This window comes from Triturus cristatus, chromosome 1_2 (assembly GCF_964204655.1).
Source record: "Triturus cristatus chromosome 1_2, aTriCri1.1, whole genome shotgun sequence".
In the NCBI taxonomy this organism is placed as follows: domain Eukaryota; kingdom Metazoa; phylum Chordata; class Amphibia; order Caudata; family Salamandridae; genus Triturus; species Triturus cristatus.
The window spans coordinates 1,186,781,463-1,186,806,381 of record NC_140580.1 but is presented as its reverse complement, the minus strand read 5'-3'; the positions used below and the strand labels follow the sequence as shown (position 1 = coordinate 1,186,806,381).

Below are 24,919 nucleotides of genomic sequence, written 5' to 3'. Positions count from 1 at the left end.
TGAATGCTGTATTGTATATTATTCATTCTGTAACTATTGTGAAACGTTTGCAACACGCTGTTCCCTTATGTAAAGCCCTCCGATACCTCCGGGTCTAGCCAGCGCTATATAAAACACAAATAGATAAAAAATTTAAATAAAGAGGAGGGATTCCGCTTCGATAAATACCACAAACCGCGATGGAGACCCTTCACAGCTCTGTACCACAAAAGAGAGACCCCGCATGCCTTAACACCGCAAAGCATGGGAGAAATCCTGCGAGCTTCAATAACGCTGAACAGAAAAAAGACCCCCACACAGCTTAATGCCACAAAATACAGGAGAGACCCTTCAAAGATTGATATCACAGGACAGAAGAGAGCGACAGGGATGGTCAACTCCACAAAACACAGTAGAGACCCTTCAAAGGACAATAGAGAGACACAAGTGTGAGCAACTCCACAACACATGAGAGAGGCCCTTCAAAGGTATATATCAAAGGACAATAGAGAGACACAAGTGTGAGCAACTCCACAACACATGAGAGAGGCCCTTCAAAGGTATATATCAAAGGACAATAGAGAGACACAGGTGTGGTAAACTCCCCAAAACATGGGAGAGACCCTTCAAAGGTCGATATCAAAGGACAGAAGTGAGACACAGGAGTGATCAACTCCACAAAACACAGGAGAGACCCTGAGAGCTGCGATAACATTGAACAGAAGAGAGACCCCTGTACAGCTAAACACCACAAAGTACGAGAAACCTTTGAAAGATGAACTCTAAAAGCAGAGCCACCATATAGAAGACAACACCAGTGATCAGGAAATGTATCAGACAAAAGTTAGCAAAAAAGAGCATGGAAAAACAACATAAACCAGAGGGGGGATTCCGCTTCGATAAACACCACAAACCGCGATGGAGACCCTTCACAGCTCTGTACCACAGAAGAGAGACCCCGCATGCCTTAACACCACAAAGCATGGGGGAAATGCTGCGAGCTTCAATAACATTGAACAGAAAAGAGACCCCCACACAGCTTAACGCCACAAAATACAGGAGAGACCCTACAAACGTAAATATCAAAGGGCAAGAGAGAGACACAAGTGTGCTCAACTCCACAAACATGGGAGAGACCCTTCAAAGGTATATATTGAAGGACAGAAGAAAGAAACAGGTCTGGTAAACTCCACAAAACATGGGAGAGACCCTTCAAAGGTCGATATCAAAAGACAGTAGAGACACAGGTGTGGCCAACTCCACAACACATGGTAGAGACCCTTCAAAGGTAAATATCAAAGGACAATAGAGAGACACAAGTGTGAGCAACTCCACAACACAGGAGAGAGGCCCTTCAAAGGTATATATCAAAGGACAATAGAGAGACACAAGTGTGAGCAACTCCACAAACATGGGAGAGACCCTTCAAAGGTCGATATCAAAAGACAGTAGAGACACAGGTGTGGCCAACTCCACAACACACGGTAGAGACCCTTCAAAGATAAATATCAAAGGACAATAGAGAGACACAAGTGTGAGCAACTCCACAACACATGAGAGAGGCCCTTCAAAGGTAAATATCAAAGGACAATAGAGAGACACAAGTGTGAGCAACTCCACAACACATGAGAGAGGCCCTTCAAAGGTATATATCAAAGGACAATAGAGAGACACAGGTGTGAGCAACTCCACAACACACGGTAGATCCTCTAAGCTCCAATAACACAGAGCTGTACAGTGACCCAGGGAGGCTGAACCCAAAACAAACGAACACCACAAACCTCATCAACTGAGATCAGGGAAGCGATAGATGAAAGCTCTATCCAACCAGAAACGAAAGAGCCCTTGCAAAGCTTTTTGGTTACCAAGTAACCTTTGTTGCCCTGTCAGTGACCTTTGTTGCCCTGCCAGTGGCCATTGTTGCCCGGTCAGTGGCCTTTGTTGCCCGGTCAGTGACCTTTGTTACCCGGTCAGTGACCTTTGTTGCCCTGCCAGTGGCCTTTGTTGCCCTGCCAGTGGCCATTGTTGCCCGGTCAGTGGCCTTTGTTGCCCGGTCAGTGACCTTTGTTACCCGGTAAGTGGCCTTTGTTGCCCTGCCAGTGGCCTTTGTTGCCCTGCCAGTGGCCATTGTTGCCCGGTCAGTGGCCTTTGTTGCCCGGTCAGTGGCCTTTGTTGCCCTGCCAGTGGCCTTTGTTGCCCGGTCAGTGGCCTTTGTTGCCCGGTCAGTGGCCCTTGTTGCCCTGCCAGTGGCCTTTGTTACCCGGTCAGTGGCCTTTGTTGCCCTGTCAGTAGTGGTAAGGTACCTTCCAACGATCTTACTGCAAAGACCCTCATACAGAGCCTAGTGTGCACCATAAGTGACAAATGACTTACCAAGATGTAGTCGGCCCACTGCCGCCGGGCATAGTCCAGTGCAGCTTGTTTGAGCTTCATGAGGTGTTCGTAGCGGTCACTGGTCCAGTGCTTCGGCCCAGTTTCTCCAGGGTAAGACCTGGGTGAGGTAAACATGCAGGGGGAATAAAAACGTCACTGGCATACTGTCACTGCACAGCTAACACAGCATCCCTGGTACACAGAGAACAGTACTGCACAATGAATCCCAACATCACACTGCACCAGTGCCCTGGTCCCGGGAAAGGAACACTGCACCAGTGCCCTGGCCCATTAGAAGGAACACTGCACCTGTGCCCTGGTCCATGGAAAGGAACACTGCACCGGTGCCCTGGTCCATGGAATGGAACACTGCACCAGTGCACTGGTCCATGCAAAGGAACACTGCACCAGTGCACTGGTCCATGCAAAGGAACACTGCACCAGTGCACTGGTGCATGGAAAGGAACACTGCACCAGTGCACTGGTCCATGCAAAGGAACACTGCACCAGTGCACTGGTCCATGCAAAGGAACACTGCACCAGTGCACTGGTCCATGCAAAGGAACACTGCACCAGTCCCCTGGTCCATGGAAAGGAACACTGCACCAGTGCCCTGGTGAAAGGAACACTGCACCAGTACCCTGGTGCATGGAAAGGAACACTGCATCAGTGCCCTGGTCCATGAAAAGGAGCACTGCACCAGTCCCCTGGTCCATGGAAAGGAACACTGCACCAGTGCCCTGGTGAAAGGAACACTGCACCAGTACCCTGGTGCATGGAAAGGAACACTGCATCAGTGCCTTGGTCCACGAAAAGGAACACTGCACCAGTCCCCTGGTCCATGGAAAGGAACACTGCACCAGTGCCCTGGTGAAAGGAACACTGCACCAGTACCCTGGTGCATGGAAAGGAACACTGCATCAGTGCCCTGGTCCATGAAAAGGAGCACTGCACCAGTCCCCTGGTCCATGGAAAGGAACACTGCACCAGTGCCCTGGTGAAAGGAACACTGCACCAGTACCCTGGTGCATGGAAAGGAACACTGCACCAGTCCCCTGGTCCATGGAAAGGAACACTGCACCAGTGCCCTGGTCCATGGAAAGGAACACTGCACCAGTCCCCTGGTCCATGGAAAGGAACACTGCACCAGTCCCCTGGTCCATGGGAAGGAACACTGCACCAGTCCCCTGGTCCATGGAAAGGAACACTGCACCAGTGCCCTGGTCCATTGAAAGGAGCACTGCTCCTGTTCCCTGGTCCATGGGAAGGGGTCGGGTCCATGGAAAGAAGCACTGCACCGGTGCCCTGGTCCATGGGAAGGAACACTGCACTGGTGCCCTGGTCCATGGGAAGGAACACAGCACCGGTGCCCTGGTCCATGGAAAGGAACACTGCACCAGTGCCATGGTCCATGGAAAGGAGCACTGCACCTGTGCTCTGGTCCTTGGAAAAAACACAGCACTGGGGCCCTGCTCCATTGAAAAGAACACTGCCCGGGCTCCAAGGTCCATCGGAATGAACACTCTACCGGTGCCCTGGGCCATGGAAAGGAACAATCACAGATGCCCAGTTCCATGGGAAGAAACACTGCATGGGTGGCCGGGTCCAAGGGGAGAAACACTACATGGGTCCCCTGATCTATTGAAAGGAACACTGCACCAGTGCCCTGGTCCATTGAAAGAAACACTGCACCAGTGCCCTGGTCCATGGAAGGAACACTGCACTGGTGCCCTGGTCCATGGAAGGAACACTGCACTGGTGCCCTGGTCCCTGGAAAGGAACATGTCACGGGTGCCCAGGTCCATGGGAAGGAACACTGCATGGGTGGCCGGGTCCATTGAAAGGAGCACTGCACCAGTGCCCTGGTCCATTGAAAGAAACACTGCACCGGTGCCCTGGCCCATTAGAAGAAACACTGCACCGGTGCCCTGGTGCATGAAAAGGAACACTGCACCAGTACCCTGGCCCATTAGAAGAAGCACTGCACCGGTGCCCTGGTGCATGAAAAGGAACACTGCACCAGTGCCCTGGTCCATGGAATGGAACACTGCACCAGTGCCCTGGTCCATGGAAAGGAACACTGCACCGGTGCCCTGGTCCATGGAATGGAACACTGCACCAGTGCCCTGGTCCATGGAAAGGAACACTGCACCAGTGCCCTGGTCCATGGAAAGGAACACTGCACCGGTGCCCTGGTCCATGGAATGGAACACTGCACCTCTGCCCTGGTCCATTGGAAGGAGCATGTGAGAAGGTGGCCTGATCTATGCTGTCCACTAGTTCTAGTGGGCACCTTGTATCAGTCCAAACAACCCCTTATGGTGAATGATCAAAGACAACCTTTATTGAAAGCTATCCTAGTGGCAGCTATGGAGAGCAGCCTTCAGGCTAAGTCTTGAAGGAATGTAAAGCAGCTTGTTTTACCAGTCTATAATCTCTTGAATGACCAAATGAAAGGACAACCACACCAGGTATATATTTAAAATATATGTATTGAAGATAAAACACACCCCTCTAGTCTCTTTATGAGACTGGAGTTCGAAGTACTTAAGTTACAAGTTACCTATCAACAGTAATAGCACAAATACACGTTTGGGCCCTAGGGGCGTACCAAACCATATACCAATAAAGTGGTATAAGAACCACGACTGGGATAGAAACAAGGCCTATAACCTCTAGAATCGCTGGGACCCCAAGGAACCATCCAAGGTAGTGACACAGGGGACACACGGGGGCCGCGTGCAGTGTGTTAACACAGCCGCGGGTTCCTGTTAGCTTCTATGGGCAATGTCGCGGTTGGAAGTTTAAAGATTAGGGACACTTAGAAATGAGTCAGGACCAAACCGTTTTGGACTTAGGAAGTTCTACGGCTAGCACCCACAGGAGCACCGGAGTACTCGTGTTACCTCACCCAGGGAAGCCGGGTGCATAGGTGTCTTTTGGTGTCGGGTCACGTCTTCGATTTCAATGGAAGCTGGCGAAGAAGTGCTGCTGCCGTGAAGAGAAGTGTCCAAAGCGATCCAAGCCTGGATCTAGGATGGAAGGAACCTGAAAGCAGAGGGGACAGAGTCTGGGTCACTTGCCAGTGACCGAGGGCACGATTGACCAATGCCCACAGATGTCGGGTGCTTCAGGTGAGTTGACGGTTGTCTTGATTCTTCAGCCACGAGGTCCACGAGGTGCCGATGATGACCAGGAGCTGGATTCGAGCTGTCCCATGAAGCCTGTCCAGTGCAGCAGTGTCGGCGACCAGATTGGACTCAACAAGCCTTGGCAACGGCAAGTCACTTGGAATCAAAGAAAGGGCGGCGGTGCAGACCAGCAAGGTCTGGGGGACTCGCCCAGCGAGGGTAAGTCGGGGCACGTATGGAGCAACCAGGAAAGCCTAATCAGGAGAGGAGTTGTCTTCGTGGGGACCTACTAGCCAACGGGCTAGCAATTGCGAAAGAGCCTCGAGCAGTCGCACTGGAAACTGGCCCACGGGTCACTCGTGGAGTGGAGTCCAGAAATCTTCGGTGCAGGAGATGCTCATGGCTGGGGCTACTCGGAGCCCAAAGCACAACTTCAAGGAAGACTAGGAAGATGATGGAGCTGCAAAAGATCACACTATCCAGGGGTCAAGGTTCCACGTCACCCATGATAGCCACGGGCCTCAGCTTTGCTGTGGACTCAGGGTAGCCTCGGGGAAGTCTGGAAATCCACCTCTGGTGATGCAAAGACTTCGGCATCCGGCAGGAGCTTCAGCGATGCAGACCAGTCAGTTGCTTCTTTGGTGCCTGCCAAGCAGGGGAGTCACTCCTTGACCCCAAGGGAGATTTCTTCAGTCTTCTAAGCAAAGTAGAACGTCGAAGGTCCAGGATATATATTGCAGAGGTTCGTCCAGGATAATCTAAAGTCGCAAGGACTGGGTTCCCACACCTATACAAAGTTTGGGGGTTGGACATACTCTAGGGACCCACCTATGGGAGGGTTTGGAAAGAGGGGTGGTTACACCCATTTTCTTTGTCCAGTTTCACGCCAGTGCAGGGGCAGGTAGCCCCTGCAACCGGTTTGAACTGGACTATGCACAGGGACACCAAGTGTGCCCCCAGTGCAGGACTTCAAAGCACCAGAGAGTGCTCCCGCCCAGCCCCAATACACATCTGCCTGTCTGGGGAGGTGGTTACACCTCCCTGGGACAGGAAACCTATTGTCCAGGCCTTCCCTGACGGAATTTCGGTCAGCAGCAGGAGGCCAGACCCGTGTCTGTGGCAGAGGCATCCATTTTGTGATGCCAGGGCTGTAGAAAGTCCTACCGGGTTAGACCAGTGTGAACATGTCTCTCCCTCTAGAAGGGTGGAATGCTACCCCCGCTGCCAGAACTGGCGGGCGGATAGTATTCCAAAGCGTTTGACACCAAACATGACATGTTTCTGTGCAGCCATCCCAAAGTTAGCATTTACCTCAAGGTTATAATGCACAGAGGGGCTCTGCTCATGCAGGGGCTCCCTCTCACATAAAAACCAAGCACTCTGCCTTCAGGATTGTTAAGGCCTGCCATAGGAGTGACTTATAGGTTTTATATATGTGTGCAATGGTAGTGATATAGGTAGCCTATACCACAGTAAGGGGTGCAAGCACACCCTTACCCAGGCTGCAGTAGCAGACCTGTGGTGCCATTTTGGAGTGCTTCCCAGGGGTGGCATAATACATGCTTCAGCCCCTGGTAGGCCTCTGAGGTACCTATGCCCTAGGTACATAGTATACCATATACTAGGCGCTTATAAGGCACTCCAGAATCCAATTAGAAATGTACCTATTGTACATGGAAACCATTTTAGAGAGGAAGCAGCTAGGCTGGGGTCCTGATTAGCAGGGCCACAGCCAGACTAAGGTCGAAAAACAGTGAAACACCAACAAAAAGTGGGGGTACCCATGTGAAGCAGATCCTACTCTCCTACAGAACACTGCACCAGTGCCCTGGTGCATGGAAAGGAACACTGCACCAGTGCCCAGGTCCATTAGAAGGAACACTGCACCTTTGTCCATTGGAATGAGCACTGCTCCTGTTCCCTGGTCCATGGGAAGGGGTCGGATCCATGGAAAGGAACACTGCACCGGTGCTCTGGTCCATGGAAAGGAACACTGCACCGGTGCCCTGGTGCATGGAAAGGAACACTGCACCGGTGCCCTGGTGCATGGAAAGGAACACTGCACCGGTGCCCTGGTGCATGGAAAGGAACACTGCACCGGTGCCCTGGTGCATGGAAAGGAACACTGCACCAGTGCCCTGGTCCATGGGAAGGAACACTGCACCAGTGCCCTGGTCCATGGAAAGGAACACTGCACCGGTGCCCTGGTCCATGGAAAGGAACACTGCGCTGGTGCCCTAGTCCTTGGAAAGGAACACTGCACCGGTGCCCTGGTGCATGGAAAGGAACACTGCACCTGTGCCCTGGTCCATGGAAAGGAACACTGCACCGGTGCCCTGGTGCATGGAAAGGAACACTGCACCGGTGCCCTAGTCCTTGGAAAGGAACACTGCACCGGTGCCCTGGTGCATGGAAAGGAACACTGCACCGGTGCCCTGGTGCATGGAAAGGAACACTGCACCGGTGCCCTAGTCCTTGGAAAGGAACACTGCACCGGTGCCCTGGTGCATGGAAAGGAACACTGCACCTGTGCCCTGGTCCATGGAAAGGAACACTGCACCGGTGCCCTGGTGCATGGAAAGGAACACTGCGCTGGTGCCCTGATCCATGGGAAGGAACACTGCACCGGTGCCCTGGTGCATGGAAAGGAACACTGCACCGGTGCCCTGGTCCATGGAAAGAAGCACTGCACCGGTGCCCTGGTGCATGGAAAGGAACACTGCGCTGGTGCCCTGATCCATGGGAAGGAACACTGCACCTGTGCCCTGGTGCATGGAAAGGAACACTGCACCGGTGCCCTGGTCCATGGAAAGGAACACTGCACCAGTGCCCTGGTCCATGGGAAGGAACACTGCACCTGTGCCCTGGTGCATGGAAAGGAACACTGCACCAGTGCCCTGGTCCATGGGAAGGAACACTGCACCTCTGCCCTGGTGCATGGAAAGGAACACTGCACCAGTGCCCTGGTCCATGGGAAGGAACACTGCACCTGTGCCCTGGTGCATGGAAAGGAACACTGCACCAGTGCCCTGGTCCATGGGAAGGAACACTGCACCTCTGCCCTGGTGCATGGAAAGGAACACTGCGCTGGTGCCCTGATCCATGGGAAGGAACACTGCACCGGTGCCCTGGTGCATGGAAAGGAACACTGCACCGGTGCCCTGGTCCATGGAAAGAAGCACTGCACCGGTGCCCTGGTGCATGGAAAGGAACACTGCACCGGTGCCCTGGTCCATGGAAAGAAGCACTACACCGGTGCCCTGGTGCATGGAAAGGAACACTGCACCGGTGCCCTGGTCCATGGGAAGGAACACTGCACCGGTGCCCTGGTCCATGGGAAGGAACACTGCACCGGTGCCCTGGTGCATGGAAAGGAACACTGCACCGGTGCCCTGGTCCATGGAAAGAAGCACTACACCGGTGCCCTGGTGCATGGAAAGGAACACTGCACCGGTGCCCTGGTCCATGGGAAGGAACACTGCACCGGTGCCCTGGTGCATGGAAAGGAACACTGCACCTGTGCCCTGGTCCATAGAAAGGAACACTGCACCGGTGCCCTGGTGCATGGAAAGGTACACAGCACCAGTGCCCTGGTGCATGGAAAGGAACACTGCACCGGTGCCCTGGTGCATGGAAAGGAACACTGCACCGGTGCCCTGGTGCATGGAAAGGAACACTGCACCAGTGCCCTGGTCCATGGGAGGGAATACTTCACCTGTGCCCTAGTACATAGAGAGGAACACTGCACCTGTGCCCTGGTCCATGGAAAGGAACACTGCACCGGTGCCCTGGTCCATGGAAAGAAGCACTGCACCGGTGCCCTGGTGCATGGAAAGGAACACTGCACCTGTGTCCTGGTCCATTAGAAGGAACACAACACCCATGTCCTGGTCCATGGGAAGGGGTCGGCTCCATGGAATAGGACATTGCACCGGTGCCCTGGCACACGGAAGGGAACATTGCACCGGTGCCGTGGTGCATGGAAAGGAACACTGCCCCCGTGTCCTGGTCCTTACACACGACTAAGAAACCTGCCCCAGAGTGTCAACCCAACAGCGACCTCTGAAACGAAACAGGAATCAATGCAGCTAGGCAGCTTATAAATGTTAATGAGCACTGCACAGTGGGGCCAACAGAGTGGGGCTTGGGGGGTGCAGGAGAGTAAAGCCTGGCCCTCCAGGGGTCTTCGGGAGATGTGGTGCAGTCCATGGGTCTCCTGGGCAGGGGTTGTCCGCGGGAGCATAGTGGAGGGGCTCTGTAAAGGTTGAGTATCCAAGGGGGTCCTCCTTGGGGTAAGTGCACGTTGGTCACAAGGACCCAGGTAGGATGTACGCCTGGTTTTTGGGCAGACTGGGATGGTGAGGTAAGAGGCATATACTGGTGGTGTTATAAAAGGTGAGGACTAGGGTACGGTGAATAAAAAGGAGAAGGAGGCACTGAAGGTGCCTTCATCTAGCCAGCGTGATGAGCAAGCATGAGTGCCTCGGGCGATGCGCCAGGTGAGGCGGGAAGGGGTGGTGGCTGCTGTGCTAGCGTGGTTACCCCCCAGGGCTAAAGTTTAAAAAGTGCCTGTGGTGAAGTGGGAGCCAGAATCAGGGCGTGAGCGTGCAGGAGAGGTTGGAAAAGCATCAGTGCACCCCACTGGGGAAGGCGGACCATGTAGGGTGGCAGCTTGGGCAGCGGAGGAGCTGGAGGTACTGCCAGTGAAGAGGGTGGGCAGCGGAGGGGCTGGTGGTACTGCCAGTGAAGAGGGTGGGCAGCGGGGGGGCTGGAGGTACTACCAGTGAAGAGGGTGGGCAGCGGGGGGGCTGGAGGTACTACCAGTGAAGAGGGTGGGTAGCGGGGGGGCTGGAGGTACTACCAGTGAAGAGGGTGGGCAGCCGGGGGGCTGGAGGTACTACCAGTGAAGATGGTGGGCAGCGGAGGGGCTGGTGGTACTGCCAGTGAAGAGGGTGGGCAGCGGGGGGGCTGGAGGTACTACCAGTGAAGAGGGTGGGCAGCGGGGGGGCTGGAGGTACTACCAGTGAAGAGGGTGGGTAGCGGAGGGGCTGGAGGTACTGCCACTGAAGAGGGTGGGTAGCGGAGGGGCTGGAGGTACTGCCAGTGAAGAGGGTGGGCAGCGGGGGGGCTGGAGATACTACCAGTGAAGAGGGTGGGCAGCGGGGGGCTGGAGGTACTACCAGTGAAGAGGGTGGGTAGCGGAGGGGCTGGAGGTACTGCCACTGAAGAGGGTGGGTAGCGGAGGGGCTGGAGGTACTGCCAGTGAAGAGGGTGGGCAGCAGAGGGGCGGGTGGTACTGCCAGTGAAGAGGGTGGGCAGCGGAGGGGCTGGCTGTACTGCCAGTGAAGAGGGTGAGCAGCGGAGGGGCAGGAGGTACTGCCAGTGAAGAGGGTGGGCAGCGGAGGGGCTGGGGTACTGCCAGTGAAGAGGGTGGGCAGCGGAGGCTGTACTACCAGTAAAGAGGGTGGGCAGCAGAGGGGCTGGAGGTACTGTCAGTGAAGAGGGTGGGCAGCGAAGGGGCTGGAGGTACTGTCAGTGAAGAGGGTGGGCAGCGGAGGGGTTGGTGGTACTGCCAGTGAAGATTGTGGGCAGTACAAATGCTGTAAACAGAGCCTGCTGGGTCAGCCAGTAAGGCTGCAGTGCCGTTGGTTGGCCTCCAGGAGCTGCTGCTGGAGCGCAGGGGCGGAGCCTGAAGCAGACACGCCCATGCCCTTGAGCGGCCCCGCCCCTCTTACCATTGATATAGACAGAGGACTAAAGTTGATCGTCATCATGGGCTCAGGGTCACGGAGCAAGGGGGGGCATGTCAAGATTGGGTCTAGGCGCCCCATCTTTATGGAAGTAATTACTTGAAATAAGAGACTTCCAAGGCACATATGGCTGGCATTATGAATCTTTGGGATTACAGTAAAGGCTTAGGGCAATTATCAGAAGGGTCCGACCCCCTGAGAGAAAAAACAAGGAGCAGAGGGGGACGAGGCGGATCTACCAGTCACTCTCCAAGGAGGAGGCATGGAGCTGGACTGTAGAGGGAAGAGGAGCAGGCAGGGGGTGGGGGGGGGGGAGTTATCACTGCAGGAGGAGGCATGGAGCTGGACTGTGGAGGGAAGAGGTGCATGCAGACAGTGGCGGCTTTAGACACAGGCAGGGGGGTGGTTATCACTGAAGGAGGAGGCATGGAGCTGGACTGTGGAGGGAAGAGGAGCAGGCAGGGGGAGTTATCACTGAAGGAGGAGGCATGGAGCTGGACTGTGGAGGGAAGAGGAGCAGGCAGGGGGCGGGGGAGTTATCACTGAAGGAGGAGGCATGGAGCTGGACTGTGGAAGGAAGAGGATCAGGCAGGGGGCGGGGGAGTTATCAGTGAAGGAGGAGGCATGGAGCTGGACTGTGGAGGGAAGAGGTGCATGCAGACAGTGGCGGCTTTAGACACAGGCAGGGGGGTGGTTATCACTGAAGGAGGAGGCATGGAGCTGGACTGTGGAGGGAAGAGGAGCAGGCGGGGGTGGGGGGGGAGTTATCACTGAAGGAGGAGGCATGGAGCTGGACTGTGGAGGGAAGAGGAGCAGGCAGGGGGAGTTATCACTGAAGGAGGAGGCATGGAGCTGGACTGTGGAGGGAAGAGGAGCAGGCAGGGGGCGGGGGAGTTATCACTGAAGGAGGAGGCATGGAGCTGGACTGTGGAAGGAAGAGGATCAGGCAGGGGGCGGGGGAGTTATCAGTGAAGGAGGAGGTATGGAGCTGGACTGTGGAGGGAAGAGGAGCAGGCAGGGGGCGGGGGAGATATCAGTGAAGGAGGAGGTATGGAGCTGGACTGTAGAGGGAAGAGGAGCAGGCAGGGGGTGGGGGGGTGGGGGGGGGGAGTTATCACTGCAGGAGGAGGCATGGAGCTGGACTGTGGAGGGAAGAGGTGCATGCAGACAGTGGCGGCTTTAGACACAGGCAGGGGGGTGGTTATCACTGAAGGGGGAGGCATGGAGCTGGACTGTGGAGGGAAGAGGAGCAGGCAGGGGGGAATTATCACTGAAGGAGGAGGCATGGAGCTGGACTGTGGAGGGAAGAGGAGCAGGCAGGGGGGGAGTTATCACTGAAGGAGGAGGCATGGAGCTGGACTGTAGAGGGAAGAGGAGCAGGCAGGGGGTGGGGGGGAGTTATCACTGCAGGAGGAGGCATGGAGCTGGACTGTGGAGGGAAGAGGTGCATGCAGACAGTGGCAGCTTTAGACACAGGCAGGGGGGTGGTTATCACTGAAGGAGGAGGCATGGAGCTGGACTGTGGAGGGAAGAGGAGCAGGCAGGGGGGAATTATCACTGAAGGAGGAGGCATGGAGCTGGACTGTGGAGGGAAGAGGAGCAGGCAGGGGGGGAGTTATCACTGAAGGAGGAGGCATGGAGCTGGACTGTGGAGGGAAGAGGTGCATGCAGACTGTGGCGGCTTTAGACACAGGCAGGGGGGTGGTTATCACTGAAGGAGGAGGCATGGAGCTGGACTGTGGAGGGAAGAGGAGCAGGCAGGGGGGAGTTATCACTGAAGGAGGAGGCATGGAGCTGGACTGTGGAGGGAAGAGGTGCATGCAGACAGTGGCGGCTTTAGACACAGGCAGGGGGGTGGTTATCACTGAAGGAGGAGGCATGGAGCTGGACTGTGGAGGGAAGAGGAGCAGGCGGGGGTGGGGGGGGAGTTATCACTGAAGGAGGAGGCATGGAGCTGGACTGTGGAGGGAAGAGGAGCAGGCAGGGGGAGTTATCACTGAAGGAGGAGGCATGGAGCTGGACTGTGGAGGGAAGAGGAGCAGGCAGGGGGCGGGGGAGTTATCACTGAAGGAGGAGGCATGGAGCTGGACTGTGGAAGGAAGAGGATCAGGCAGGGGGCGGGGGAGTTATCAGTGAAGGAGGAGGTATGGAGCTGGACTGTGGAGGGAAGAGGAGCAGGCAGGGGGCGGGGGAGATATCAGTGAAGGAGGAGGTATGGAGCTGGACTGTAGAGGGAAGAGGAGCAGGCAGGGGGTGGGGGGGTGGGGGGGGGGAGTTATCACTGCAGGAGGAGGCATGGAGCTGGACTGTGGAGGGAAGAGGTGCATGCAGACAGTGGCGGCTTTAGACACAGGCAGGGGGGTGGTTATCACTGAAGGGGGAGGCATGGAGCTGGACTGTGGAGGGAAGAGGAGCAGGCAGGGGGGAATTATCACTGAAGGAGGAGGCATGGAGCTGGACTGTGGAGGGAAGAGGAGCAGGCAGGGGGGGAGTTATCACTGAAGGAGGAGGCATGGAGCTGGACTGTAGAGGGAAGAGGAGCAGGCAGGGGGTGGGGGGGAGTTATCACTGCAGGAGGAGGCATGGAGCTGGACTGTGGAGGGAAGAGGTGCATGCAGACAGTGGCAGCTTTAGACACAGGCAGGGGGGTGGTTATCACTGAAGGAGGAGGCATGGAGCTGGACTGTGGAGGGAAGAGGAGCAGGCAGGGGGGAATTATCACTGAAGGAGGAGGCATGGAGCTGGACTGTGGAGGGAAGAGGAGCAGGCAGGGGGGGAGTTATCACTGAAGGAGGAGGCATGGAGCTGGACTGTGGAGGGAAGAGGAGCAGGCAGGGAGGGAGTTATCACTGAAGGAGGAGGCATGGAGCTGGACTGTGGAGGGAAGAGGAGCAGGCAGGGGGCTGGGGAGTTATCACTGAAGGAGGAGGCATGGAGCTGGACTGTGGAGGGAAGAGGAGCAGGCAGGGGGTGGGGGGAGTTATCACTGAAGGAGGAGGCATGGAGCTGGACTGTGGAGGGAAGAGGCGCAGGCAGGGGGCGGGGGAGTTATCAGTGAAGGAGGAGGCATGGAGCTGGACTGTGGAGGGAAGAGGAGCAGGCAGGGGGCGGGGGAGTTCTCAGTGAAGGAGGAGGCATGGAGCTGGACTGTGGAAGGAAAAGGAGCAGGCAGGTAGTGGCGGCTTTCGGCACAGGCGGGGCGAGGAGGGTATCACTGAAGGGTGACCTGTAGATGGTGGGCCATGAGGAAGCAGCCAGGTCCCCCGATCAGAGAGAAGCATTTATGTCACGTGGGGGGAGGTGGGCTCCGCTTCCAGAGGAGGCTGCCGAGAGCAGCAGTGAGGCAGCACCAGAGGAGGCTGCCGAGAGTAGCAATGAGGCAGCTTGAGGCAGTTTTACAGGTGGTTCAGCGGTTGGGGTCACGCTTGAGGATGGTGCCAAAAGAAAGGATTGGGAAAGGGGAGTACATGGAAGTTTTTAAGCCTTTGCATAGAGTGGTGTGGGCGGAAGATGGGCCCAAAGAAGAAGAAGAGCTGGGAGGCGACTGAGGGTGCCGGTGACTATAGAGAACTGGACGGCTGCTTTTCTTATCTCCACCAGCGTGTACTGGGAAAAGATCCGGATCTCTGTAGTACCCTCTTCAAACATATGGACCTGATACGTAAAGCACCAATCACCTTTGGAGGATTAGCTTGGGTACGTTATGACGAGGAGTTCAGAGCCAGGCTGTCAGCGGATGCAGAAGGGAAATGGGGGAAGCTCGACCGCGATTTAAGGCTGCCTGTCACAGCGTCTGGCAGGCAGGCCCCCGTGACTCCTTCAGACAGTGGTTTGCCTTTGCGACAGTGGCCCTTTCAGAGACTCCCCTCCCAGGTAGGGGTGGGTGTTGCACAGAGGGTAGTCGGTACGACAGGCGAGCAGGGGGTGTGCTGGAGTTTTAACAGAGGGTACTGTAGCAGAGAGAACTATCGCTTCTGACATGAATGTTCCAGGTGTGTTGGTATGCTGGAGCAGGGTTTTCTGTTGAAAATTTATTGGGTTTTAAGCTCCAGTTTTGTCTATGTGTCATAACTAAAATTATTAATTCGTAATCACTAATTATCGTTTTTCGTGACAGATTCTGACTAATCAATATACTAATAAGAGAAACTACACGTGGGAATGCATATATGTTGCTCAATAATATGTGCGTTTAAATAAATGACGAGAGTGCTATTTGTTTTATATTCATGCTTTTTAATAAACGTGTTGTAGGAACCTGGGGTCACCAGGCCCTATAGGCGGTAGCGTGGCGCGAGCCGGTCGGGCAACCAGAGGGCTATGTGTTAAGCAACCATACACCACACGCTTCTCATGGACTAGGGACACACACAATAAGGGACGCCACACCGTTCAAATTATGCAAATACTTCAAGTTTATCCAAGTATAGCTGGTCAGATGCAGTTCAGGAAATAACAAGGTAATACATGAATCATAATACCATTGTGACATTACATTCGACACTCTGGGTGATATTTATGCAGTGCCTAACCTTTTTCTAGCGCTGTGCGCGCTTACGTAAAGTCTTTCCCTGAACCGGCCATCTAACTAAGCGTAATACTTGAAAGGGGACACATTGGGTTCACTAACATGGCGCCTGTGGAACTGAGCGCTCCTCGTAATCGATGGCCCCTAATCCTGTGAAGTAAAGCATATGAAACAAAGCGCTACGCGCAACCATTGGCAGGTAATTACGGTCGAGCAGAGCATATAATACAACACGTTACTCGTGATCCTGGTATGGAATTACCTTCGTGCAGAACATATAACACAATGCGCTACGCGCATCCCTTGGCATGTAATTACTGTCGAGTAGAGCATATAACACAATGCGCTACTCGCATTCCTTGGCATGTAATTACTGTCGAGTAGAGCATGGAACACAAGGCGCTACTCGCATTTCCTGGCAAACAATTACTTTCGAGTAGAACATATAACACAAGGCGCTACTCGCATTTCCTGGCAAACAATTACTTTCGAGTAGAACATATAACACAAGGCGCTACTCGCATTCCTTGTCGCTCCGGCTGGGGAAGCAGGGTCGGTGGCGTGAAGCGCCACACGAGAGTAATGTTAGTCAGTACTTTGAACGGCTTCCAGCGGGGAGAATGACCGGACTTGCGGTCCCTATGCTCCGGTGCAGTTCACAAAGCACCGCTCTCAGTATTACAGAAGGGGGGACACGGACAGGATCCCTCGGCGGGGTCTCTCCGTCGCGCAGGCAGGGGAGGGGATTCCCACGGAGGGGACAACCCGGGCCAAGTGCGGTGTGGTTTCCCGACCAGCAGGGGGCGCACCAGGGGGGATCTCGGCCTCCGGGCTTACCTCCGTCTCGGCGTCAGCAGGCGTCCGTCCTCACGACGTTGGGGGAACTCGGTCCCGATCTTGCGCACCTCCTCACCCGGCTGCGACGGCAGCGACGGGGCCCCGGACTTCGCCTGGGCCTCGCGACACAGCAGGGCACTCCTCCAGGCCTCCAGGCCGCGGCGGTGAGCGCGCTGGCTTCGTCGTCGCAGGGGGGGGCTCAAATTAAGGATGGGGGTAAGTGCTCAGCGGAGCACGCTGCCGGGGGTCCCAGACCAGGGCAGGGAGCGCGGGGGTCACAGCGCTAGTACCTGGTCGATCCCCGGTGACTTGGCAATCGGCTTAGTATTTTGTTCAATAGGGTAGCTTGGACACGCAGTCTCAGCTCCGGCATTCAAGGCTTACAGCTCGCTCTTGTCATGCAGTCTCAGTTCTTAAAGTTAGGTTTCAGTTCTCAATTGACAGATGAAGTCTTTTGGCGCAGATGTATCTGGCGCCCTTAAGGGGTTCTGTTACAGGGGTAGGGATGGAGAGGGCGACTAGGTCCTTCCTAGTCAGGCTGGCAGAGAGTCTCTGGGTCCTCCTACTACTGGGCAAGATCAGTGGGATTCACAGGGCACCTCACTCACTTAAGAGGCAGTACCTAAATCCTGTCACTCTCAGAGGCATAAGTCCCTGGCTAGGCCCTACCGCCTACACTCCTGGTGGATTCTTCCAGCTCTGCTTCACCCCAATGGCCAACTCACCACAAAAGTTTCCCTCCCACTCTTAAGTAGCCCTAGGTCAGGTGACCTCTAGCCAAGGCGGCAAAAGTAAAACCCCACCTCCCTTCTAGAAGGTTCCAGCATATTCCAGGAGCTTCCCCACTCTAACTATGGGACAAAAAGGCGGGCTGGTATCGCAACATTGTTGTGGGTCCCAGCCAGCTCCTGGCAGCTAGGGTGCTACTATGAAAAACGACCACCCTGCAGTAGCAGGGGTCTGTGGCAGCCATCTTGGGAGAAGTAAGCACCTGCACCTTAACACTGCAAAAACGAAAAAAATGAGGAAAAAGGGCCAAGTCCAACACGTGTACTAATGCTTAAATATGTCGCAGATGGCTAGATAATAACATACACATAAGGGTATTAGTGGGAATTAACACTGTTTAATCATTGCGATGATATAGTAACGTTGTTTGTGTTTCTTTCAATTAAGATGGTCCGTTTTGGCCTAAATGAAAATGGCTGCCATTTACAGCCTGCGTTCGAGGGAATGAGATGTGACGGAAGGTTTGCTGAACATGGTTGAAAGTCACCTGATCATAGCCTCTGCACAATTCGGAAAACTTCTATGATGACAGCGATTCCAGGCGTGCTGCCAATCCGCTGAGTTGTCCTTGGTTGAGAATGAAGCCACAATGAACTATTCACAATTGTGATGGCTTTGCTATGATTCTGAGGAAGAGCTTTTATTAATGCAACATTTGCAAGATTGAGTTTCCTTCTTCCGTCTTTTTATTTTTGTGATTTTTCCTGAGCCGAGGTTTTCCAAATGTAGCGATGCTACATCCTTTCCTGCTCGCTCTGCTCAGCGGCTCAACGGATAATCAGAACTTATTAGTTGCTATCATTTTGCAAGTTTCATTATAAATATTGTTAGACTAGGGAGGGACTAAGGCCACTTCTTTCTGAACCCATGCTGGTGAGGATCGATGCTGTGAGGACGGCGACTCGAGAGACTTTACTGAGAGACCTGTCCTGACCCATTTATGACATTTAGCTAGAATAGGTAAATATGCGAATAATGATTTTGTTATTGATTGACTTTCACTTGAACTAATTTTAGATAAATTACCTTATGTTTGAATTACAGTGTCGGGTGGTTATTTCTTTGTCAGTTATTGAATTCCTTATTGTGACTATTATTGTTTAAATCATAACTCAAGGCAATATCAATTTGGTCGCATCGGCCTTAGTGTAGATGCAGAGTGTTCAAGGAGTTTCCTCTCAGGTTCAGTGCGGATAGAGTAATAGAGTGTATGTTGGTGTGATGGGCCCTAGTGAATGAAGAGTGTATGTGCGTGTATCTGTGAAATTACTCTATCTGTGGAAGTAGGGAGAATTTATATGCTCTGATCTGCAGCAATTTCCTGGTAGCAGAGTAATGGTTTTGATTATTGTTTTGATTTGATAGGTTACTTGTACATAGGCTTTCGGTTTCATTGATTATTGATGTTGATATATGTACTAATACTATATGTTGAAGTCGTTATGTTGAGTTTTATGTAGTGCTTCTGGAACTTGGGAGCTGGTGACGGTTCCGTAGTAGGGCAGAGGGAAGTGTGTGCTGCTCTCGGGAAAGACGGGATTGTTGGAATTACCTGTATGTATGCAGGAAAAACGTGTGACAATTGAAGTTGCGCGTCACATTGTCTGGGTTCGGAATTAGTGACATCGTCGTGTGTTACTATTAGAGATATTTCTGTGTATAAGAAGAGTGTGTATGGTAGCAAAGGTTATCTGTGAAACTCTGGTCTTAAGTCCCAGGGATCCGTAAGGGTTGCCGTTAAAGCTTACCACTGGAGAAGTAATAGGTATACTCTGAGCTTGCTTGAAGGACTGGGCAGAGATAAATGCTGCTTGGTTAACGTGTGTTATAATTCTGTAGTGGGACAGACTGATCGCTGTTCTCGGGAAAGGCAGGATTCTGTATGCATGTGCTATATTTTCTTGTGTGAAAGTGCGTGAATGTATGAGCATTTAGATAATTGTGAAAGCTCCTAGGAACAGTCCGGGAGGAAGCAGTTACTGGATGTGTGTTAGAAGGGCAGAGTAGAGGGACGTGCTACTGTGTCAATGAGAGTATTAATTCCGTGGTGGAGCAGAGGTAAGCGCTGTTCTAGAGAGAAGCGGGATTCTTGTGAGAAATTTTTTTTTTTACTATTCTGTGGTTAGCGAAGCAGACAATGGAGATGTTTATATGTTGTAACTAATAGATTTTGTAGAATTGTGAGACAAGGCCAACGGAGACGGCTTTGTAAAGGAGGGGTAGTCGAGTGACAAGAGACAGGAGTCAAAGCGGCTGCAGCGACTACTGACGTCAGAAAGACCGCGCTCTGATTGGATAGTGAATCAGAACAGTGCACGCGCTGGGATTGGTGCGTTAGTGTGAGCCGCGCAGGGACTGGAAGAAGTACAGAGTGACGTAGACGCTCCAGGATTGGTGCGTTGGTGTGAGTCGCGCTGTTATTGGACAAAAGATCCGTAACAGTACGGAAGGGACTAGAGAGTTTTGGTAAACGCTGAAATGTATTACCAAGAGGGAAAAAAGAAGAAATCTTTGTTCAGTAAAATAAAGAAATGGTTTGACAAGGATAAGGACATTAAAACAAGGGAAGGTGAATTGCTACCTCCAACGAAAACACCTGCATCCTTCATGGTTGCGAAATATGGGTATCATACTTGTATATGGTTGGACAATTGGGTTAGGTATACTAAAGAAGATGGCGTTTTAGCTTTCCCAGAACATGGTTCATTTAATTTGGCTGTGTTGAGAAATTTACGGGAAAAGATGTTGTGTCTTGAGCCTGTCGTACTTTGATATTTGGGACCGCGTAAGAGACAGGGCCCTACCCCTGTTTTATTCATGTATTAGCAAACCGCGATTGGTCAATGCGGTATTTACAAGCGCTTTGCATAACGTCCCATTGCCAAATGCACTATGTATACGTTATTATACATTGACTCCGTGGGTTCCATCTTGGAGCGGTGGCCATCTTAATAGTTGCCCTCACATAGACAAACACATTATAAGCAAGTACGGGCCTTTAGAATACATGTACTTTCTGCTTGACTTCTCCATGACCTGGGCAGCTGGTCTCCGCTGCCCCAGGTCAGTCCGGTCTCACGAGCTCCCCATCCTCCGGCCACCTGTGATTAGCATCAGGGCATGACACACCATAAAACCTTTTTCATCCCACACAAGCCTCCGGCTAATCTCTTTCACACCTGACTGTTCCTGCTTTATGGCCTGTTTTTCTAAACAGGAGATGCCCGTGTTCAACTAGGGCCTGTTGATATCTGATGTGGGATCTGAGCCTTGCTGGGTAAATAATTGCGGGCTGGCTTAACTGGAATGTGGGATGGTCATCATGACTCTGCTCTTTCGTTTGTAATATATACTTTTGAATGACCATACCATAAACTGAAGAATGTGTGCCTGAAGCACAAGAATCTTTATATAAGGGAAGACTGTTTTTTGTTCTGGAGACTGCCTCATTCAGTTGCTAAGGCTTCTGTGCGACGTAGATTCACTCATTTGAGTTTAATAAAGATGTCTTTTCATATTTCAGCTTCTGTTGCCAAGTTCTTTGTGATATTATCAAGATATGCAGAATTTTATAGTACCACATCAGGAAGTACTCGAAGTCATAGGGTGCTACCCCTAGCACCTCTGGGGTCTCAAAAATTGGAGGACTTCAGTTTGGCGCCCTCCAGCTGGGCCTCATCAGAGAAGTGACTTTCTGTGGGAGTGATCTTGTCAGGAGACTGATATCTACTGGAAGGACAGAACGGGATTCTACCAAGAGGGTACTCTGTGCACAGGGATTCTGGAGATTCTTTGATTGTGTAGTCCGGTATATTTCTGCTCTTCCTGATTTTGATCCTCCACATGATGTCACTCAAAAGGTGAGAAAAAGAACCCTTTTGGCGTGAGTATTATAAAAGACGTTTGGGCATGTAGAACTTGACAATTAGAATTTGGATAACATTTTGATTATTAAGAATAAGAATTAAGTATAAGTGGGTCGCTCCCAGTCCTTTGGTTCTTTGGGTCTTTAATTTGGTTATCGCAATTACCAAAGCCGAGGGGTTGGTTTCTTGGTTTCTGATTTGGTCATTGCAATTACCAAAACAGAGGGTCTCGCATATTTGCGAGTTTATTGGTAGAGATAAACCCTTGAAGTTTGAAGCTAGATTAGTGAGCTATAAGATGCCTGATCTTAGCAAATTGGGAAATGTAGCTTTTGGTTTGTATAGGTTTGGATATGCGAATTGCAATTTGTGTAGGCAGGTAATGAGGAGATATTTCTCCATTTGGTTTTGATTATAATACTTGCGTTTTCCGCAGTATTTTTGGCATGCCTGTTTGTAAGCTCACATGGAAAAATGTGTTGCTTTTTGTTTAAAAAGGTACCATAGTGTGGGAAATATCTAAATAGGTTAGATTTAAAAACATATTTCTTCCTTGGTGATTTTGTATCCCCAGGGAATTAAAATATGACATAATACAAAACAAGGATCCTTCGTTCTGCGCAGTTTCACGAATGAAGATATGCACAACGATTTTGTGTGGTGTTCTGCTAGGCAGAGCTAGTGAATTGAGCGCATTCACTACTTCTTGGACATGCATCTGTCTGTGGGGCTGTTCATGCAGCCTTTTGGAACACTATTGAAAAGCGTTGCTTGTAAATATGACCTACAACCAGTATTTGCAAATGGTTTGTTTCAAGTATAGTCTGTGAGCTGTTCTTTCTTTCTGTCATGCGTATTGATTTGTAAGTCAACTGTGTGTTTAAATGTCTGTGGTTTTTTATCATTAGTGCAACTTCTGTAAGTAAATTGCGACGGCGCTATTTATGAAAAATGGCTAAAGCGCGCTGTATTGTCTGTTTAACCCCTTTCTGTTTATGTCTGAAATGAGCTCAATATGTGTTTGTGGGTCTTCTGATGTTTCCAGTCTGTTAAGCAAATTGTTGGTTAATTAATATCAAGTACAAACTTAGAAAAGGAATCCAGAAATGAACCATGTGATGTGCTAAAATAGCTATATGGTGCTCTTTAATTTATAGAATGAGCAATTGTGCACATATACAAAACTGCCGTTAAATGCTTAAAGGATACAATTAGAAACACATTCAATAGATATAAATCAGGCCCCAAAAACGAAATTATCTATTTTTGCAAAAGTAAATAAATTTACATCATTTTCCTTAGATGCATTGTATTAGATGTTCACAGGAAAACTTTTCAGCTGCAGTATATTTGATAGGAATGCTCCTTCAGCCAGCACTTTCCCAGTTAAACACGGGTGGAATTTGGCAGAACCGTCCTTTTAAATGAAAGTGGCGCAAAAATGTGACGCGGTTCAAATTGGGCTTATGCACTTAGGCTTGTGAGTTAAATGTGTCCAAAATGATAGGCAAGGGATGCAGCTTGTTTTTTATACGTGGAATTATCACAAAAACGAATAATTGGGATTTTTTTAAAAGAAAATTATTAATCATGGGAAAAATTATTTTAAAAAAATAAGTGCTTTTCAAAATCGTTTTTTGATATTTATAAAGCTTAATACTCATACTATGACCTCCTAGCATTAAAATTTGATTTAAGTTGTGTTGCATCACTAAAATGACAAGCATTCGCGCGTACAATTTTCCCTTGGCGCAGGCGCAAACAAGCTCATTTTTATAAAGTATAAGTTATTATTTCCAATGCCTGACTCATTGGTTATGTAATAGACATTCTGGTAATGCATATTATGCAAGAAAATTGTAGGATATTCATTTTTTAATGCTTAAAATATCAAAGTCGAATTTGGGTAAAAAAAACTGTTTCAATTGCATTTTCTTTCATTCAGAGTACTGCTTAAAGTGTCTCAGGCTTCAGTAAATGCATACGTTTAGGTTTTGATATATATTTACAGATTGTGCCTTCTTATGATTCAATGAGTCAATGTGCCAGTACAAAGGCTTGTTTTAATATCAGGGTTGAAGGTTCTAACTTTAGCTGTGTCTGTCACGATACTACTGAACACGCTATGAAAAACAAGACCTTTTTAAAAACTTGGGGAAATTAAATAAAATATGGTGTCGCAACCCGCAACTATTTGATGTTAATAAAAAACGGCCTTAATGAAGTTAGCACCCACACAGAGAAAGAGAAATGGAGAATTGTTTTTTGATGAAGGAAATAGAGGATGTTTGTGAGCAGGTACGTGATGAAGTCAGTAATGATAGAGGGGTGGAGAAATGTAGAATTACGGTTATAGGAGCTAGGTAATACATAGGAAGGAGAAGAACAATTGGGAAAATAGAATGCCGTGGAGGGAAGAGAGATGATGAAGGGGAGTAATAAAGACATGAAGAGTAGCGTGAGGAAGGTTGTATTGACGAAGGGAATAAAGAGGAATGTGGTACCGGTTTGAGTAAGTAGGAGGGGAAAGATGAGATTGCAGGTCCTAGCAGTAGGGGTGAAAATATTGTAATTACCTGGCGGGAGGCACTGAGTTTCATATGCTAATATGAAAGCGACGAACAGAGCTTGAATAAAGGCAAGTGACTAAATGATGAAGAAAATATCAAAACTCATTGCGAATGCAATTCGCAGTGCCAGTGGACTGGGGCAGAAAGCGGTCTCACTTGCTGGAGTTCAGTCTAACTTTAGCTGGGCCTACTGAGACGTTCCTTCATTTAAGGTTGATGAAATGTATACCATTGCATAGGATTGCAACAAGCATTTATTCTAAAAACCGGTATGTGTGTTATTAAGTTCTGTGAATTTTTCACAGTACATGTAGTTTAACAATCTGGGAATAGGGATAATTTTTTAGCGCCTAACAAGGAGAAATTATTTTTGAAAATAGAGCGAATTATTGCAAGTTAGGAGGAATTAGGAAGGCCTTCTGGCTTTGACGAATTCAGAGTGTCAGAGCTGGGGGTTGGGAGAGCTGCAGAGGCTGGCTCGGTCACCTGCTGAGATGCTATCTTTCCCATAAACAATGGAGTTGACATTTATGACCTTTTAAATTAGGGCCTTGCCTCTGTGGAATGCAGAATGCCCTTGCTACACGGGCCTCTAAAGGTGGGGTTTCTGGTTTCTCCATAGCATCACTAAAACTAAAGAACTTAATTCCACCGGGAAAATATAGCAAAGGGGTTTTCTTTGAAAGTCCAAACATCATGTTAAATGCTTTGCTGATACATTGGTGCTCTAAAAAAGAAAATAGAATGCTGCCTGCTATAGTTGCTCTTATTTAACAGAAAACGAAGTGTTGCATTAAGTCTTAGACAGACAAAAAGATTCTAAAATGTTTTTTTTAAGGCTACATGCCTAAATGTGAACGAATTGCTATCATGAATTGTTCTTGCTGGTCCTGCATGTTAGAAGAGAAACAGTAGAGTTATGTTTGACAGCAGATTTCCATTGCCTGGTGATCTACTGTCAAAAAGGAGGGTAAGTATTTTAAACCTGACAAATTAAACAGGCCCAAATATTGGGTTTTGGGCTGCAGTTTTACAGCGCATAAAGTACATGACATGGTGTTGTGTGTCACCGCTTTTTACAGATGCTATTGTTTTG

General features: G+C 50.7%; 1 protein-coding gene across 1 annotated transcript in view; it reads right to left on the bottom strand.

Annotated features, from left to right (window-relative positions):
* The window catches only part of CERCAM (cerebral endothelial cell adhesion molecule), a 306,391-nt gene that overhangs the window by 142,209 nt on the left and 139,263 nt on the right, over nt 1–24,919 (bottom strand). The window contains exon 3 of the mRNA XM_085614124.1: nt 2,353–2,470. Coding sequence (XP_085470250.1) covers nt 2,353–2,470 — 118 coding nt within the window. The remainder of the gene's footprint in view (nt 1–2,352; nt 2,471–24,919) is intronic.